At 36.2% G+C, this 18,231-nt stretch overlaps 2 protein-coding genes across 5 annotated transcripts; both read right to left on the bottom strand.

The window, feature by feature from the left end:
- Positions 1-2,205: 2,205 nt before the first annotated feature.
- LOC110731795 lies at positions 2,206-6,423 on the bottom strand. Of its 4 annotated transcripts, none has more exons than XR_002513355.1 (3): positions 3,687-6,361; positions 2,877-3,572; positions 2,206-2,789 (listed from the first exon to the last, which is right to left on the bottom strand). XR_002513355.1 is itself a non-coding variant. In XM_021911677.1 (3 exons), the coding sequence occupies exons 2-3, from the start codon at positions 3,888-3,890 to the stop codon at positions 3,048-3,050; spliced, it is 729 nt and encodes a 242-aa protein (XP_021767369.1). In that variant the 5' UTR covers positions 3,891-5,759; positions 6,016-6,361; the 3' UTR covers positions 2,206-3,047. The 4 variants fall into 4 exon arrangements, 2 of the variants coding, with proteins under 2 accessions (XP_021767369.1, XP_021767368.1); XM_021911677.1 differs by having other exon boundaries at positions 2,206-3,572; positions 3,687-5,759; positions 6,016-6,361; XR_002513356.1 differs by having other exon boundaries at positions 2,206-3,613; positions 3,687-6,423.
- A 588-nt stretch (positions 6,424-7,011) lies between these two features.
- LOC110731794 (DDT domain-containing protein PTM-like) lies at positions 7,012-17,101 on the bottom strand. The gene is made up of 10 exons (XM_021911675.1): positions 16,640-17,101; positions 15,318-16,500; positions 13,975-14,673; positions 12,273-13,485; positions 10,989-11,271; positions 10,744-10,868; positions 9,821-10,287; positions 9,692-9,720; positions 8,707-9,228; positions 7,012-8,551 (listed from the first exon to the last, which is right to left on the bottom strand). Exons 2-10 carry the CDS (start codon positions 16,394-16,396, stop codon positions 7,638-7,640), a joined length of 5,331 nt encoding a protein of 1,776 aa, XP_021767367.1. The 5' UTR covers positions 16,397-16,500; positions 16,640-17,101; the 3' UTR covers positions 7,012-7,637.
- Positions 17,102-18,231: the final 1,130 nt, after the last annotated feature.

Here is an 18,231-nt window from a genome sequence, read left to right as displayed (position 1 = left end):
AATTGTTATGATTATTATGAATATTATTGTTATGTTTCTTGATATTTATTGCTTGATCACACCTTTTATGCATGTTTAAAGGGAATTTGTACATGTAATCACGCTTAATAAGACAATTAATAATCTTGTTAGGGTTAATATGATTATAATTCAAGTGATCGCCAATAATAGATTTGTTTTTGCATTAATATTCAACCAACATAGATTAAACAGGTTTAGGGTTAAATCTATTGATTGCATGTTAGTCAGAAAGCGCACATGAATACGATTAGAATAAAGTATAGGTTTATTATTAGGGCAGGTTCAATCTCTTTTAGGTTGGATTTGTACCTTCATCCCCCAACTTCCAGTCATGGTTTCAGACCTATTGGAGTTAACGATATCTTGGATCGTTAAGGAGTGTAACCTTCACCCTGTGAACGGTTTATAAGTTCCTAAAACTTGTTGGCGACTCTTTTTCTCTAGCTTCCTTCCCTTTGGACGCCAGTTGCAAAACTCATCCAAAAGAAAATGCTACCCACTTCCCAACCGCCATATTTTGGCTTTCGATAAGTATATATATATATATATATATATATATATATATATATATATATATATATATATATATATATATATATATATATATATATATATATTAAAAAAGAGTCATTTTACTTCTCTCTCATTAATTTTTAAAAAAATTCTGCAATTAATTTCTCTGATTTTCTCTCACCAAACTTCATTCTCTCTCCTCTACATGATTTTACTTTACTAAAAACTGAAAAATCAATAATGGATATACAAGAAGAGATGCAAAATCAACATGATCATCCTAAGAAAAGGTAAATTTTCTCTGATTTTGTCCAAATTTATGTGAATTTTTATCTGAATTTTTCGAAACTCTGCTCTTCAAACATTTTCTGTTAATTAGTGAAATTTACTGTTCATATTCTTTATGCATCCACTAAGGAAAACAATTAATATGTTCATATTTTGAATGGTTATGTTCACTGTTTGAAATGCATGTGTTCATATGTCTATGTTCACTTGCTGAAAAGCATGCCTATGTTCATATATCTATTATGAAAAGCCTGTGTTCATATATTTTATGCCTATGTTCACTTTCTGAAAAAGTTTGTGTTCACTTTTAGGGAACCTAAGCATATGTTCATATTTTGCTTGATTTATGTTCACTTTCTAAAATGCATATGTTCATATTTTTTATGAATATGTTCATTTTCTTAAATTCTTATGTTCATATTTTGAATGCTTATGTAAACTTTCTAAAATGCTTTTGTAAACTTTCTGAAATGTATATGTTCACTTTTTGAAATCCATATGTTCATATTTTTTATGTATACGTTCACCTTCTGAAATGCTTGTGTTTATACGCATTCAAAAAATGAACCAATGCATATGTTCATGTTTTGAATACGTAAGTTCATTTACTAAAATGCATGTGTTCATATTTTAAATCAAAATTCATACACAGATCAAATTGATCAAAGCCAACAAAATGCAATTCATATGAATTCAAAAAATCGGATAAAACTTAATCAATCGAAATTAAGCACAAAATCACCACATAACAAATCGAAATTCATAAACAAAAATTATGAACAAAAAAAAATCATGAAGAACGAAATTTACACAAAATTCATACATAATAAATCGAAATTGATCAAAGCTAACCAAAAATCAAACAAAAAAAACAATTAAAACTAACATAAAAAAAATAAAAAAATAAAAACCTAATTACAAATCAACAAAACAAAACACTAATCTAGGGAATAACAACTAATTCCATGTTGTAAGATACAAATTCAATCAAAAAAGTGAAATAAAAGTGAAAATAATAAAAAAAAAAAAACAGGAGAGAGAAAATGAAGAACAAATTAAAGGAGAAGAAAAGAGAAGAAGAAAAGAGAAGAAGAAAATTATATTGAAGAATTTGATGATAATTTGGATCAAAATTATTACTCCTTCCGTTTTTTTTTAAATGCATCACTTCGATTTTTGCACTATTCACATACTATGGTTGACTTAATTTTTTTACGTCTATAAAATAAATAAATGTTATTATATAATACTTCATTCGTTCTTTTTTACTTGACCCGCTTTAATTTTTACACTTTGTGAATAATATGTAATGAAAAACATATTCATGTGATATATTTTTGAATTCGTCTCGATAAGTACTATCATAATATATGAACAGAAAAAAAATGATTTTGTTGGCACTTTTAGCACCGGTTAACCGGTGCCAAAATCATTGAATTAATTTTTTTGAGATTTTTTTGCACCGGTTAACCATTGGCAATTCCGACTTTTGCCACCGGTTTGAACCGGTGGCATTTAAAACCACTTATTAGCACCCCCCACATTGGCACCGGTTCAAACCGGTGGCATTAAGGGGTTTTGAACCGGTGCCAATTTTGTTTTTTCACCTAGTGTTGGTACTTATGCAACTATAGGTAGCTCATTGGAGATAGGCATATCAGTATAAGGTGCTGCAAGATCTGAACCCTCTTTTCTTGGCCTGCCCTTCTGCTTCTTTTGAGGAGGTTCACCAACAGGTGGTTAGTCTTTGTTAGGGCACCTCCTTTTATTGTGCCCTTTCACTAAGCAGTGGCTGCAAGTCATCTCCATGCCTACCCTTGATAAATGCCCTGGTTTGGAAGGGATTTCTGCAAGATCCTTTATCCTGTTCTTTCTAGGCCTTCCTGGGCCAATCTTGATTGGGGGAGGTTCCACTGTGTAGTTCACCTTTGGCCAATGTCTCTCACCTTCACATGGTGGAATTGATCCTGTTCCAAAAATAGTAACTTAGTTAACATGATATGTATGATATGTGAATAAACATTATTAACTTAAAAACAAAACAAACACATCACCTGCATAAGCTTTAAAATAAACCTCCCTCCAATAGCAGCTGCCAACATAATCTTCAGCATCTTGGTGCAAGAAGAAAATACAGGCAATGGCATGACAACATGGTATTTCAACCATGTCCCACTTTCTACATGTACGTACATGTCTTAGCCTCCAAATTAACAACCAGTTGGTCATAAATAGTGGCTGACAATAAAAAGAGTCTCTGTGGAAGAGCTGACATCACACATAGCTGCTTTCTCATTATTTTTCTCAAGCCTTATTTGAATCTTAGGGCAAAGATTTGAGGTGCACTTCTGCATTTCAAGCCTTTTTTGCAGAAGTCTTTGCATCAGAGCACACCTAATGTCTTCAAGCATGTATATCAGATGCTTTGTTCTAGGATTGATTATGTAACCATTGAAGGTCTCAGCCATGTTTGATGTAATTGCATCTGACTTGACAGAGCAATCCAAAAAATCCTTGCAGAAGAGCTTTGGGTTATAAGCTTTGAATGCCACTGCTGCATATGGATCCAACTTGTTCAAATCCTCAATATCATCATTATAATCAGCTAAGTTGTAACACTTAGCAATTTTCCAAAAATGAAGCTTCATTTCATCCTCCCTAAATGATTTAGGCCAATGTGCAAACACATGCCTACCACAGTGTCTATGTTCTGCCTTTGGCAAGACACTCTTCACAGCATTCAAAATACCCTACAAATATCAATTCAGAAGATTGTGAATAAATTCACAACCTATCTAAACAATCAAACCTATAACCATGAACACATTAATAACTATGAATAAATTCAGAAGATTGTGACTCACCATGTGTTCATCTGATATAATGCACACACCCTGACCTTCATCAAGCTCCAAGCAGTCTTTGAGATGTAGAAAGAACCACTCCCATGACAAATTGTTCTCACCCTCAGCTACTGCCCATGCTATTGGATATATCTGGTCATTTCCATCCCTCCCCATTACTGATAATAACTGCCCTCCCAAGAAAGTTTTCAGAAAAAAAAACATCAACACAAATGACCTTCCTGGATCCCTCTTTCCATCCCTTTTTCAGCCCCTCAAAGCAAGTAAAAAGCCTTTGAAATACAGTTGGAGAAGGTTGTTGTACAAAATTGTTTAATGTTGTGACAATTACCAGCTCAAAGGTGCCACCATGACTGATATTCCTCGTTGCAGCTATGTATCCTCCTACCTTTTACTAATGCTCATGCATTGAACCATGGAGCATTTTATGAGCAACATACTTAACCTTGTATGCAAATCCCCTTTTCACAACAATCTTGAATGCCCTCTTCAAAATTTCTATTATTTCTTTTGCTGGCAGTGAGGTTTGCTTTTGAAAACCTCAAGAAACTGTCTTGCTACCCAACCTGACTTGAGTTGTTTGTTTTTTTTCATGTTCTTACAGCAACTATGTTCTGTTTTCACCCTCCTAACAACAAAGGTTGCTCTCCTTGAATCCCAAGACCCATACAGGAAAAAACTACACCCCTGTACACATCTAACACTTAATCTTTGTTGTCTGTGTATATCACTAATTTCAACACTCACATCCCTACCTTGTCAAATACCATACCAAGCTACAACATCCCTAAAAGCAACCCTTGAAGAGAATCTTTGCCCAACCTTCCAATTAAAGACACTGAAATCTGTATCTGCACTTATAAGACCACCTGACCTCTTCCTCCTCTCAGATTTACTTTCTTCTTCGTCTCCACTGTTGTTTGGAGTTAGCATATCATCCTCACTGTCATCATATTCACTCTCATACCCCTGTTCAGTAGATTGATCTTCTTTTTCCACATGTGGTTTTTCCCTGTAGCTTTGTCCCATGATTCAATCCCTAACCTCCCTGCAGCTGCCTCTAACTGAAGTTGACTTGCTAGCTCTATTAACCTGGAAGAGCAAGATCTAACTCTCTCCTTTGTTGTTTGTACCCTTCATCACTCAGGTCAGTCTCATCCCCACATGATTCATCATTTACACCCTCATTCAAATGTTCATCACCACTTAAATTAAGCTCATCTTCCAGATCTAGGCTGCAGTCATCACTATCATCAAACTCATCCTCAACACCAACAATTGTTGTACCGTTATCTATCTCTGGGTTGTAATTTGGATCTTTTTCTTCCCCACTGCTCTCATACCCCCCCCCCCCCCACAAGCTCATCCCACTTTAAAGGAATATCTGCTCTATTATCTAACCATAAATCATCATCATCTGTTGGAAGGTTAAGTATCAGTTCAGATGTTGGGAAGGAATGGGTTAGTTAAGAGGAGTCCTGGTAGAATGTGGATACAGGAAGTAGTGGTTGCTTTGGTTGTATCTGCTTTCTCTTGGATTTGGTGTTAGGTTGGACACTTTTATCTACACTAGTTAAGGAAGGAGTCAAACTTTGTGAGGCATCTTTCTAGTTGGAAGCATCTTTTATCATTAAAGTTTTAAGTAGGACCCTCCTTATTGTTAGTTTTTGTGCCATGTCTTCCTTTATCAAAGGTTGACAGATTATCTGTTGTTGTGAGGGTTCATTGAAGTCTTAACACTGGCAGTTTTACCCCTTCTATCACATACACCTCAATACCCCTATACTTGAATACTAACTCACGCAATTCATTCACCTCATAGTCAGAGTATACCTTCCTTAACCCTTGACTTAAGTTCTCTCCAGGTACTAAGTAATGCACACTTTCTATTGTCTCATACCCTCAACATTGCTTAGCAAAATCTTCCAACCACCACCAACACAATTCATCAGGGCCAATGTTAAAGGTCCTTCCTATACCACCCTCATACACTAACATACCATTAGCATCACTTCTAAAAGTACCCCCATACCAGTACTTTAGAGCCACAGCAGCAAAAGGATCAGCCATCCTCTGACATTAAACATCAACAACCAAAAAACACATAAACATTCAGCCAATTACCAACAATAACAATAAATACACAAATGACAATTATACAGCCCTAATTACCCACCAATTTACATATTACCCACCAAAATCAATTACCATAAGCACATGTCAAAAAACCGCTAAAGCAGAGCCCTTTTTTAACAAAAATCCAAAATCAACCCAGATACACGCAATTAACCATAAAAGGAAAGAAATTTTGGGTAATCTAAGCACGTACCTATAAACGCAGACACTTTCTTCAAGGACCACACCAATTTGAGCACGCCTTCTTCGCTGATTTCACTAGGTACAGTAGCAAGTACGAATTTAGGTGGAGAGCAAACAGAGAGCAGTAAATATAAGGTGAGAGTGAAAAATGAATAAATGAAAGTGAAAGAGAGAGACTGACTGTAGTGAGGAAAGGAGGGAGCTTCGTATTGATGATGATGGTGACGTAGTTGGTTGGAAGAATTAAAGAACCTTCAATTCATTTTCGAGGGAAATCAACCGCCCAAAATGTCAACTAATCATGTGTTGACTTTCCCAGCCGGTTGCAGGTTAAAAAGGCTTGGTAAAAGATAATATGTACCAAACTTAGGATTATTCAGGGTTAATCCAAAGGTTAGATTATTCTGGGAGAATGAGTGAAAGGTTGGATTATTGGTGTGAAATTTTCCTAAGAATGGTATGTTTCTAAAGTCATAAAATATGAAATAACATTGAGTAGTTCTAAAATAACATGTTCAATAACAATAAATATCATGTTCAGTAACTGGAATAATATGCTTCTATTTTATGTTTTTATGTTATTTCGTTTGTTAACTTGTTATTTCATGAAATAAATTATACGTGCACTTTTTTTTAAGTTGGGTTTCCAGCCTATTTATTAGATTGGCCTGGAGTACAATACTAGGTACTCCAGAAATACATAATACTAATTGGCCCAGCACATTTTCAATAGTGAGTTTAATACATACTTTCCCTTTTGAGATGTTTTAATTAAATGTATGCATTTGTACTTTTTTTCTACTCCATGTGTTTTAGCAAACAAATTTTAACCATTTGACTCTATTGCGGCTTCATCCCAGTACTTTATTTATTTATTTTCATCTTCACCCACCTTTTTATCTGTGCCCGTGTGCCGTTTTCTTACACCTACTCACTTCTATAATTAAGAGTACATTAACTAGGTACAATTTTTTAAAAGAAACACTATTATAACAAAGATTAAGTGAGTAAAAACTCAATTGCCCGATTTGATGTAATATCACAGTATCACTCAAGGAATACAGTGAAATAATTCATCCAAACAGAATCTGATGTCATTAGCAAAAAAATTACTTGTGATTTCCATGATCATTACACAAGTTACTCGAGCAAGATAAGCACACCAAAAACAAGCTTATCTACGAGTATAGATTAACATTAGGCATCACCCAACACCCCACCTCCAGGAGAGCCAAAAATCTAAGCTAACAATCAGTTCAACCCATTCCCCACCCAACCCCACCTCCACCCACCCCTCTCTATCTCCCATTTGCTCAATCGAGAGAGGCCCACATTTCATGATTAACACGCCAAAAACCCTTTAAACATCCATGTATCAAAGCCTGACCACTATCATCAGAAGAGTAATGAGTTATAACCAGGAAGACAATAGCTGGCTGAGGATCTTTTCAGTTACACTATTATCAATCAGAGCACAAGCATTCACATCAACCCCAAATACAGTAGTGAGCAAAAATTTCCAATTGGGTACCTACTGATGTTGGAAAATCTGCCATCTGTCCAGCTTCCTAGTGCCCCAAAAAAGAAGCAAGAACTGGATCAAAAATCTGCATCTCTAGAAGACCTTGATAATCAACACCATCCCCTGCAGTTGCCGCACCTCCAGCTGTCACCCTGAGAGACATCTTCTAAAGGTGAGCATTGGCTGTGAATCTGTAAACCACATGTATGACAGGCAAGATCAGGAGCCGGTGTTGGTTGTGAGCAGATATTACAACTAACAGCTATTGCAGCTTCCATACATGTGGCTGGTACATGATCAATAACAGGCTCCATTTCATAATGCTCTGGGAATCCGCTCTGGGAATATTCACATTGCAAATCCTCCCAGGCATCTCCAGACATATCAACTCCTTCAAACTGATTTCCATCATCAGCCTCTAGCAACTCTGTAAAAGAAAAGTAGGTCTGTGGTTCATAATCAGTGTTTTCATAGTTGAAGTTCTCATAGTCCAATGCTGTTCCATCTTCAAAACTACCATTAGGGACATCCCACTCAGAATGAAAATTGGAAATGGTTTTTGTCTCATCAGATGTAGGTGGCTGTACAACAGGATAATCATTCCAGATAAGCCCATCATCATCCCTTTCATTCTTAATATGCCTTCTGACTGGAAGCTTTTGGGGGCCTGGCCCAAAAGGAGTGTTCCAGTCAAACTGCAATTCTTCTTGTGGCTCAGGTATTTGTTCAACTTTCGAAACAGACATAAGAAGAGGATCATCCACTGGAATGAAAACATCATCCTCCATCAGAGACATTGGAGTTGAAGGTACCGATTCAGCTTGCTCTGAAAAGGCTTCGGAAACAGAATCGGCTAGCACCGTCTCTTCCTTCGGACCTTTAATGAGTATTTTCTTTATCTGCGACTTTTTGTCTGCATATGGGCACGTTGGAGTCTTAATTCTGCGACAACGGCAACACTTATATCCCAACACATTGGAAAGTTTCGACTCGTCAAGTTCAATAGCATCAGCATGGTGCCAATCTGCAAAAGCACTTCATTATAGATTTTTACATTGAGAGAGAGAGAGAGAGAGAGAGAGAGAGAGAGAGAGAGAGGGAGGGAGGGAGGGAGGGAGGGAGGGAGAGAGAGAGAGAGAGAGAGGGGCTGCAAAGAAAAGAGAGCCTTCAGAAGCTTACTTTGGCATGATTCACAACGGATGTACATCAAATGTGGAGTGTATGGCTTCTGACACAATTGACACTCTGGGCCTACTGAATTCATACCATAAGCACCCCTGAAAAGAATATTATTAGACCGAAATTCAGATCCAGCACCATCTACAGACTTCTTCTTCCAGATGAGACCCCAGTACTGTTGTCGTTTTCGATACTTAGACAAACTAGAATCAGATGAAGCAGGTTTCTTGTCAGTCTCTAAAGTTCCAACAGGTGGCAGTACTTTGCCATTAGTTTTGGCCCTTGAACTTTTGGAGAGAGTCATAGAATTCTGATGATGTTTCAGCTTTGCACTTTTAGCAGCGGTGGCAGAATTCTGATACTCATGCCCCTGCACCACTAAAGGACTTGTTGGCGATTCAACAGAGCCGTTGTTTAGAGTAAGAGGTTTGCCACAAGAACACTGCTTGCAAGTGGTTACGAATTCAACATCATCATTTGTTAGGACAGTTGAGCTTATGGTACATCCCTTGTGGCAAAAACCTGAACAAAGAAATCACAGTCATAAGCATCAACAATATAACAATGAGCAAGTCAAAAAGGATTTCGTGCTTTAATTGAGTCATTCATAGACATCAAAGAATGTATTTTATATTGCTAGTCACGAAATAGACAACTCTTTGTGGCATGAATTAGAAATAATAGTGTCAAACTGTTAAAGGTGCCTGGAATTTGTAACTCATTTTATGTTTCAGTATGAGGACAATAAGAGATCGACAAGAAGGCGCAATCTCAAGCATCACCAATTGCCATGACATGAAATATACAATGATAAAAAAAAAAAGGACTGCTACATGGTGACATTGTAAGAGACAATGCCTTATAAATATAAAAGTACAAAATGACAGGTTAAATCATGTATGAACTTGAAATGATAAATGACAACAAACAAGGAAAATTGACAATTTTGAGACCTAAAGCAAGAAAACAGCTCAACATAGCTTACCTTCACAAGCACTGCACACAACAGAAACCCTGAAACCACAACAAAGAACTTATCATCAGTATACTAGAGCCTGTCAAAAACAACCTTAAAATGTCGAAAGACAGAGTAAAGTGAAGTGAGGAAGCTTACCCAAGTAAAACATCTCGGTGACAAGACGCACAAAAACACATTTGCAAGTCATCTATCTTTCGTGAAAGATAGAGAAATACAGCTCTCTTACGAGAAGCTTTCAATTGTCTCTTTTGATGTTTGGTATAACGATCAGGTTTCTTCGAAGGTGGCAGACAAGTTTTCTCTGCATTTTCCTCATATTCTTTAATCAGATACAAAGGAATCCGTGTTTCAATAAACCAATATTTTTCCTTTCCATCTTGGGTTTCTTCTTTCTCAATAATGCTCTTCAAGAGGCGAGAAGAAAGATGTTTCTGCTGTCCAAAGACTACTCCATACAAAATCTTATTTTCCACAATCTTCTTGCCACAGACCCGGGCATTTCTAAAAGCAAAGGCTTCTGTTTCTGGACCCTTCCCATCCTGAAGATTTTGCTCAGGACGAAGAAGATCTGTCCACTTTATATGATAATCTAAATATCTCACCTGTAGATGCCATTTTATTTCAGCTTATTGAACTACAAAGGAAAGTTAATTGTGAAATACTATAACATTACTCTCTCTTAGTCAGGAAGTAATTGTCACATGTTTTTATAGAATGTCTGGAAAAAGGTATAACGTTCCATAAAATAACAAGGGTTTACGATTTGATTTCTCGAGAAGTCAAGATAACACCCCCCCCCCCCCCCCCCACACACACACACAATTAAAAAAAAAAAAGAAAAAACAAACAGACAAACAAACAAACAAACAAAAAAACAAAAAACAAAACAAAAAAAGAGGGAATAAATGGAAAGGTGGACAGAGCAACATGTTAAAAAGGCAATTTTAGTAAAATCAAGCTATTAAAAGGCAGGTTCAAACAATGTGACAAGTACTTTCAGATGGAGTAATTTAGAAAGAGCAATAATTATTCTGTACAAAACATTAAAGATGAGTGACCTGGAGTGCAAGCCCTGATGCATTCATAGACATCTCAACAGCTGCTCTCCATAAATATTGTCTGCTTCTCTTGGGAACGTCTGATCCTTCTGTATAATATATTCCTGAAATCCTCCTTGAACCGCCTAAAGAGTGGGACAAATTAGCATTAGAGATCTGTCTGTATAACTCTCCTTAATAATGCTTAAAATCAGAAAACCCAAGAACTAAATGAGCAACTTGTTCTTCGAAAGGTATAATAATACCTTGACGAGCTGCTTTCCTAAGGACGGAACGAGGAAGTGTTGCTCTCTGGAATACAAGCTTTGCTAGCTTTCCACTCCTCCAGTTTATATCACGCGAACTGTCATTAGAGTCCTCCGTTGTAATTTCAGCTGTAGCAAGATGCTTCCTACGTTTCCCGGGACCTCGTTTCTGAATTGACGCAGTTGCACAAGCGCTTTGAGACACAGATGATTCATCCATCCAACTATCTACTAGCTTAGTCCAATCTGAAGAGAGTGCATTGACGCAGAGGTTTTCTTCTAGCTACAGTTACAAAACAAAACATAAGGTCTCATGAGTAATGGTAGATTCATAAGAGTCTTCTTGATCAAGCACTAGGGATATAAAAATATAAAATATATATATATAATGTAATGTAAAAGAACAAGACAAAATCAAGTCAAGATATCAATTCCATAACAGCATTAATTTGACAATTTATTCATAAATATCTCTTTATTTTGCTTTTTCTCCCAAATGAAGAGGATAGAAAAGATTTTATAACACTAAATATATTTAGACATAACGCTCCTGATAGCACCAGAAGCAGAAACTACATAACCATCATAAATGTTAAGCGTAAAATTCATGAATGCCTTAACGTATCAAAATCCATGTAATTACTCCGACCAATAATATAGTGCCCGCTTCTCAGTTTTCACGGGAATTAAGGATAGTGGATGCCTAAAGGAAGTTTGTAGTATTCTTCAATGTAGGGGTATTTGTAAGGGAAAGGCAAATACTAAATAATGGCATTTAATAAAAACTTAAAATATACGAGTTTTTATATGGAAAGGATGAAAAAACAAATAGTGCCACGAAATATGGGGAAATGTAGGGTTATTTAATATTGGAAACGTTAAAAAGAAAAGGTAATTGTATTACGGTAGAAGTACAAGCACAATATTTTGGGACACCCAAAAAGGAATACAAGCACCAAATGATGGGAAGGAGGGAGTATTCAGTTTTTGACAATTTAGTGGCACCTCACAGAAATCCTGTTGCTAAAAATTGAACCATAAATGTTTCCTATTGTTTCTCCCTCTTCATAAAGCCTATAATAAGATGTGGAGTCTTTAAAAAGCAAAATTAAATAGTGAGTGTGTAACCTACAAAAAATAATGGATTTAAGGGAAAAGATGACAATTGAAAAATTGCTTAGCTTGAATCCAAGCCACAAACTACAAAAAAAGGTGGGCCTTAAAGTTTAATTAGCAGATAAAAAAGAAAAAAGTTAAAGATGCAAATTTGAAAGACAAACTTACTTCAAGCAAAAGAGACTTCATTTCACTGCAGGTAGAAGCCTGCTCAACTTTCTTACGCCACAGTTTTTCATAACTTGCACTATGAAATGGTCCAACTATTAGCCCGCGCAGGCTTTCTTCCAAGTACAAGGTATATGCTGCTATACCATAAAGGCCACCCTCTACATTTTTCACCAGCCTAAGGCCAGAGCAAAACTTCATTGCTGCTCGTGTAGCATTCAGTACAGCTTGATTTAGTAAGCAAGCCTTTCTGCTACAGCCAGTGGCTTTGCAGTTAAGACACCAACTACAGCGCTCTCTTGGAATTTCAAATAATTTTTTTTCGGTACTAGGCCAGAAAAACCGAGCAGCTGCAGAAGAGAAAGCTTTTGCCTGCAGCGTAACTTTAGCAGACATGACTTTCCTGGGATCGGATGCATGAAGCTCAGAAGATTGATTTTCATCAGATGAAAGCGCCGCAAAATTAGCAGCAGCAGATGCCGCAAAGTTTCCGTGCACATAATGATTTATGTACACAAGAGGTTTAAAAGCAGATCCAATGTATAAGCAACTATCCTTCAGTCGCTGAACTGCTCTGCCACCAGGTTGATTACGATCTTCATTTCCGTGCAAATTAACATTTCCAGGCAGACAAACACCATTCTTCAGCCCTGCGCTACTGCTGTTGTACCCATAGGTGACTGATGAAATTCCCGACTTAATAGATCCATCAGCAAGCCCTTGCTTTGATGAGCAATGAAGCTCAGCATGCTCAAAAACCTTGCTGGGCATAGTTGAAAGCTCATTCATTGCAGCACCATCCATTTTTGGCACAGAAATATCTTTTTGTACTGAAGCACCCAATGAAACATCATCGCAAACAGGTGTAAAAGCACACTTTTCATTGCTTAATGCAGACACGGAATTTAAAGCACTTTCCCCTACAAAACTGGCATAGTTTTCAAGTTCACCCTTGTTAAGAACCTGATTTCCAGTCTCATCAATAAGCAACTCGAAGTCATCATCTTTCTTTTCCAAAGCCAGGGTTGTTTGACTACTTATAAGAGCTGGAAACCAAACCTGCGGCAGTTCCCAGTACTTCAATATTGCCTGACAGATGCCTGAGTAAGAAACTGCATGATACTCCGATGAACAAAGGGATGCTACAACATTTGGAATATCATTACAATTGTAGTATCTGACAAACGGCGATGGCTTTAAGGAGACTTTCAGCCTGCAATAGCAGATTTCCAAAAAAAAGGAAATACAACATTAGTTTACATATATGTATGCCGAAAAAGAAATGACGTAAGCAAAGAAAGAAAGAGCGGATATTACACCGAATTTATTTAGCTGCATAACAACTATATTGACAATGCCGCAAATCTAAATATTCTGCTTTCCTTATTCAAATTTATTAGTATTGATTGATTAAAATACTTCTCTTCTCCAACAATAAATACAAATCTAATTATTAGGTATATAATTAATACTCATACGACAAACCTTTCCTCACATATGTTCTTAATACTGGTTATATATACCATTTACAAATTTCACATCTCAAATCTAATTCACACTAGTACATGTCTATTGTTACTAATTATGTCAACCACGACAAAGTTTACTGTATATCAGTATCCATTAACACTTCAGTCTTTCATTAAATTTCAAAAACAATAAGGAAATCAAGTAGAGATACTATGGGGAGCTAAAAACCTACACCATCAAGTGATTGCAAGTACCCAAGAACAGCTGTGCATATGGATCGACACCAAAAATTTCAGCTCCTCTCAATGATGTTTTCATTGTGATGGGTGGACTGAGTCTGCTAATTTTACATTCAGGACAAAACCAGTTCCCATCAGGTATAGATAACTTGTTCACACCTATACATCTAGAGTGATAAGCTGAAGGGCAGCCATCACAGCAAAGCAAAAACCCGTCCATTCCACAAAGCCGGCACTCATCCCCATTTACATCCTCATTAATGTTATCAGGCTTGGTATCTTGATCCTTGCCCTTCACAGTCATAGAATTAGATCCAAACGAAATACTAGTTTCTGCCTCCGGAATGACATTTTCCCTGTTCTTGCTAATGGAAGTTTTGGCAGATCTGGGATACATCTTCCTAGGCCCATTCTCAAGAGGATTTGATGAAATCCCGTCGAAATCAATTCCAACTTCAGATTCCTCCCGCTCATCAATATCTGCCCTTATTTCTTCAGCAACTAGAGCATCATCACACAAAATCTGTAGAACCATCAACTTTGTCCCAATAGACAAGGTACAATAATCTTTCTGCAAGGCATCAATGTAAAAACCTTTCCACTCTTTTCGATCCAAATGCCCCATTCCCATCAAATAATGAACCAAGTAAACTGGCCAAGTCAAGATATCAAGCAAACCCCAGTCAATGCATCTGCAGAAAGAATTAGATATAACAATATGAGACAATGCATGGAGGGCAAGTAAATAATCTATAACTATAACTTTCTTGTAAAATTGTACATGTGTCACTTTACTATGTAAAGTTTTCCCGCCTAAATGCACTACTGATGTCAATATTTTATTCTTTTTCCCTCATAATTGTTTAGGTTCTATTTTTTGAAAAAGAAAAATTACAGAGCATTAATTATGATAATCTCTTCACAATTATTTAAACACATTCAAACTACCCATAACTATTCAAAATTTAGCTAAAAGTTTATATGTTCATGTTTTTTGTGTAAAAGAAATCTATCCTTAGATCAAATTGCCACTTGCTCATATATTTTAATCTTATAGATGTGTTTTTATAGCTTACCTTAATACCGGGTAGCAAGTAATAAAATTACCTTAAAAATAAAATTTCAATTAATTTTGTAAACTGTGCTCAATTAATTTTGTAAACCGTGCATTGCACGAGACTAATCTAGTTCATCTAACAAATTGACCTCCAAACAATCATACAACCTCCAGTATAAATGAATTAATGTAACTACTGCTTTTGGAAATAATAGTTAAGTTAAACAGAATGATAGGTCAGCATGTGGAGCAATTGAGCAATATAGCAATATACATTACCTCAGGCATGTTGATGCAAGCTCCGATCCATCAGAAGCTTGCGCTTCAAGATGTCGTTTCAAGGCCTTCAAGAGAGCAACATGAATAGCATCCAATAATGTGTTTGGAACAGTGCATCGAAGACAACCAACGAGATCATCCAGAGTGAAGGGGCTCAAAAACAAGTGAATGCTAAACGATCGAAGAAACCCATAAACTGAAAAAAGATGTGACACATATTCCTCTGGCACACCAACTGACCCAGAAGAAGGGGGCAATTCTGGAGGGGGAATGTCAGGGATCTCAGTCTCTGCCCTGGTGTCCCAACCCTGACCATATTCACACGAATCACTAGAAGAATCAGAAACATCGTCATCATCATCCACTTCACTCCCGCCAACCTCCTCATCAAGGCGCCCACTTGATGTTGGCACCTCAATCTTCTCTATATCATTGATCATATTTACAGAATCCGGTTTGTCAATAACATCAATTGGCTCTGCCACACTCGCTTTTACTGATTCATCTACCACCTTCCTAACATCCTCCTTTTTACGACCAATCTTACGAGCAACTTTGCGATCAGTTTTTGACTTTCCACCTGTTTTTTGAGCAACATTCTCATCTGTTTTCGACTTCACATCAATTTTTTGAGCAACATTCTCATCCAATTTCTTCTTCCTCTCCAACAACTCACCCACAAACTTCTGACGTTCATCCCCAATCAAAAACTCACGCAATTCCCCACTATCCAAATCCTCAAAATCCCCATCTTCATAATCAACCCTATACAATCCAGAATCATAGGAAACAATTTTACCTAAGAAAACACCATTGCCCTCAAAATCCTTTAATACATAACGTCCAACTACTGCATCCCCCTTAACCTCGACGGCCCGCCTCTTCGGAGGCCGGCCTCGTTTACGAAAATTCCCGGCATTCTTACCATCCTCCCCTTCATTACCACCATTACAATCACCATTACTATTTTCCACCAAATCCTGCACATTTCCTTCACCATCAACATTCTCCCCATTTTGCCCATCTCCCCTTCTCCGCTTTCTCGGCCGACCCCTCGGCTTACCCCCAGAACATTCCATCCCAACAATCCCAATCCCTAACACAATCTAGGGTTTCAAACAAAAAATCAAAATCGAACCTTTTAATCGAATTACACTATATATCGATTCGGATCCAACAGATCCTGAAACATCAAAAATCAATCAAATTCAACCAAAATTAAGCACAAATTCAGGAAAACAATCAAAAAAGGGGAGATGAAAAATTCAGCAAAAAAGGGGAAAAAAACAGTTGTTGTAGTTTCGAAAAAAGAGGGGGCATACCTTGATGTTGTTGTTGACTAGATGTCGAAAACCGCCATTGAAGGATTGATTGGGAAGAGAGAGAAAGATAAAGGGGTAATTGTAGAGAGAGAGGTGGTGTGAAGTAGGAAGGACTCTGTGGAAATTTTTTAGCCCTAATTTTAAATTTTTTTAATTTATTTTTTGGAAGACACTACTTTGAATTTGGACTCTCATTTTTATTTTTACACTGAGTTGTGGTTTCCTGGTTGACTCGGTAAGTCAATCTTATCAACTCGACCCGGCTCATGGGCTCATGGCTCACATCATCAAATCTACTACTTGTACTAGCCTACTAGCTACTTTATTTTATCCTTTTTTTTAGAATATCTTTTTTTTTGGGAATAAATTAGTTTAGACAAAATAATTACCATGTTTGGTAAATGGTTTTTTGATGGCTTTTTGGTTAGGTTTTGACTTTTGGTTTTTTTATGTAGTCAAACAGTCAAAAAAATGTGTTTGGTAATTGGTTTTTTTGTCAGCGAAAAAGCTAACTTTTAAGCCAAAATGAAAAAGCTGCTTTGAGTAGCTTTTTTTTGTTGGCTTTTGGCTTGTTGGCCCACATCTAATAAACAGCCAACAGCCAACAATTAATTTACCAAACACTTTTATATACAGCCAGCTTAAACAACTAATTTCAAAAGCCATTATAAACAGCCAAACATTCCAGCTGGTCAAACAAGCCAAGTGAATCAGCCAACAACCATTTGCCAAACAAGGCCAATACTTCGTATTAAATAGTTACTTCCTCCGTTCTTTTTTACTTGACCCGTTTTGACTTTTACACTTTTCATCACCCTTTCTTTGACCGTCTTTTGTAAATAATATGTAATGAAAAATATATTCATATAAGATCTTTTTGAATTCGTCTCAATAAGTACTATCATAATATATAAATTTTAAAATTTTTACTTATAGAGAATTAAATTGATCGTTAAAATTTTGCATTGGCAAACGTGATAAAATAAACAAGTCAAGTAAAAAAAAAAAACAAATGAAGTATTCAATAAATATCGGATAAAATATGTTTTAAGGAAATAAGTTCGAATGAATAATAAGTTTTGGAAATTTATTAAGACAACAAAATAGATTAAAAAAAAAGTAAATTCTATCATATAAATCAAACAGAGTATTGGTATTCTCTCCGACATTTAAAAACTATTCCAAACTTACAATTGCATCTGTTGCACTTTTGGGATTTCGATTCCTTGATTAGTTCTACATTATAGAATTTTTATTTTTATTTATAGAATTTTTATTTATATGTAAAGAAAATTATGGTATGACCATTCGTCTAAAGTAGATACTTTCATTCTATTGATTTTTTACACTGTTTAGTCTTATGTCGTATACATGGTCTTATGTGGAAATTGATGAATGATGAGATTTATAATTTTGGAGCAATTATATTAGTTTTTTTGGTATTTGAAAAATGCTCAAATAGATGATTCAAATTAGATTTTGGACACCCTTTTGGAATTTAAAAAATAGGTGACAAATAGCTTATGGGAGCTTTGTAAGCTGAGTATAAAAAATTGTTTAATAACATAGTTTATCCTGAGAGATGTGGTGAT

The sequence above is a fragment of the Chenopodium quinoa genome, unplaced genomic scaffold, assembly GCF_001683475.1.
Source record: "Chenopodium quinoa cultivar QQ74 unplaced genomic scaffold, ASM168347v1, whole genome shotgun sequence".
In the NCBI taxonomy this organism is placed as follows: domain Eukaryota; kingdom Viridiplantae; phylum Streptophyta; class Magnoliopsida; order Caryophyllales; family Amaranthaceae; genus Chenopodium; species Chenopodium quinoa.
The sequence above is the reverse complement of the archived record's forward strand: the minus strand, read 5'-3'. Positions and strand labels throughout refer to the sequence as shown.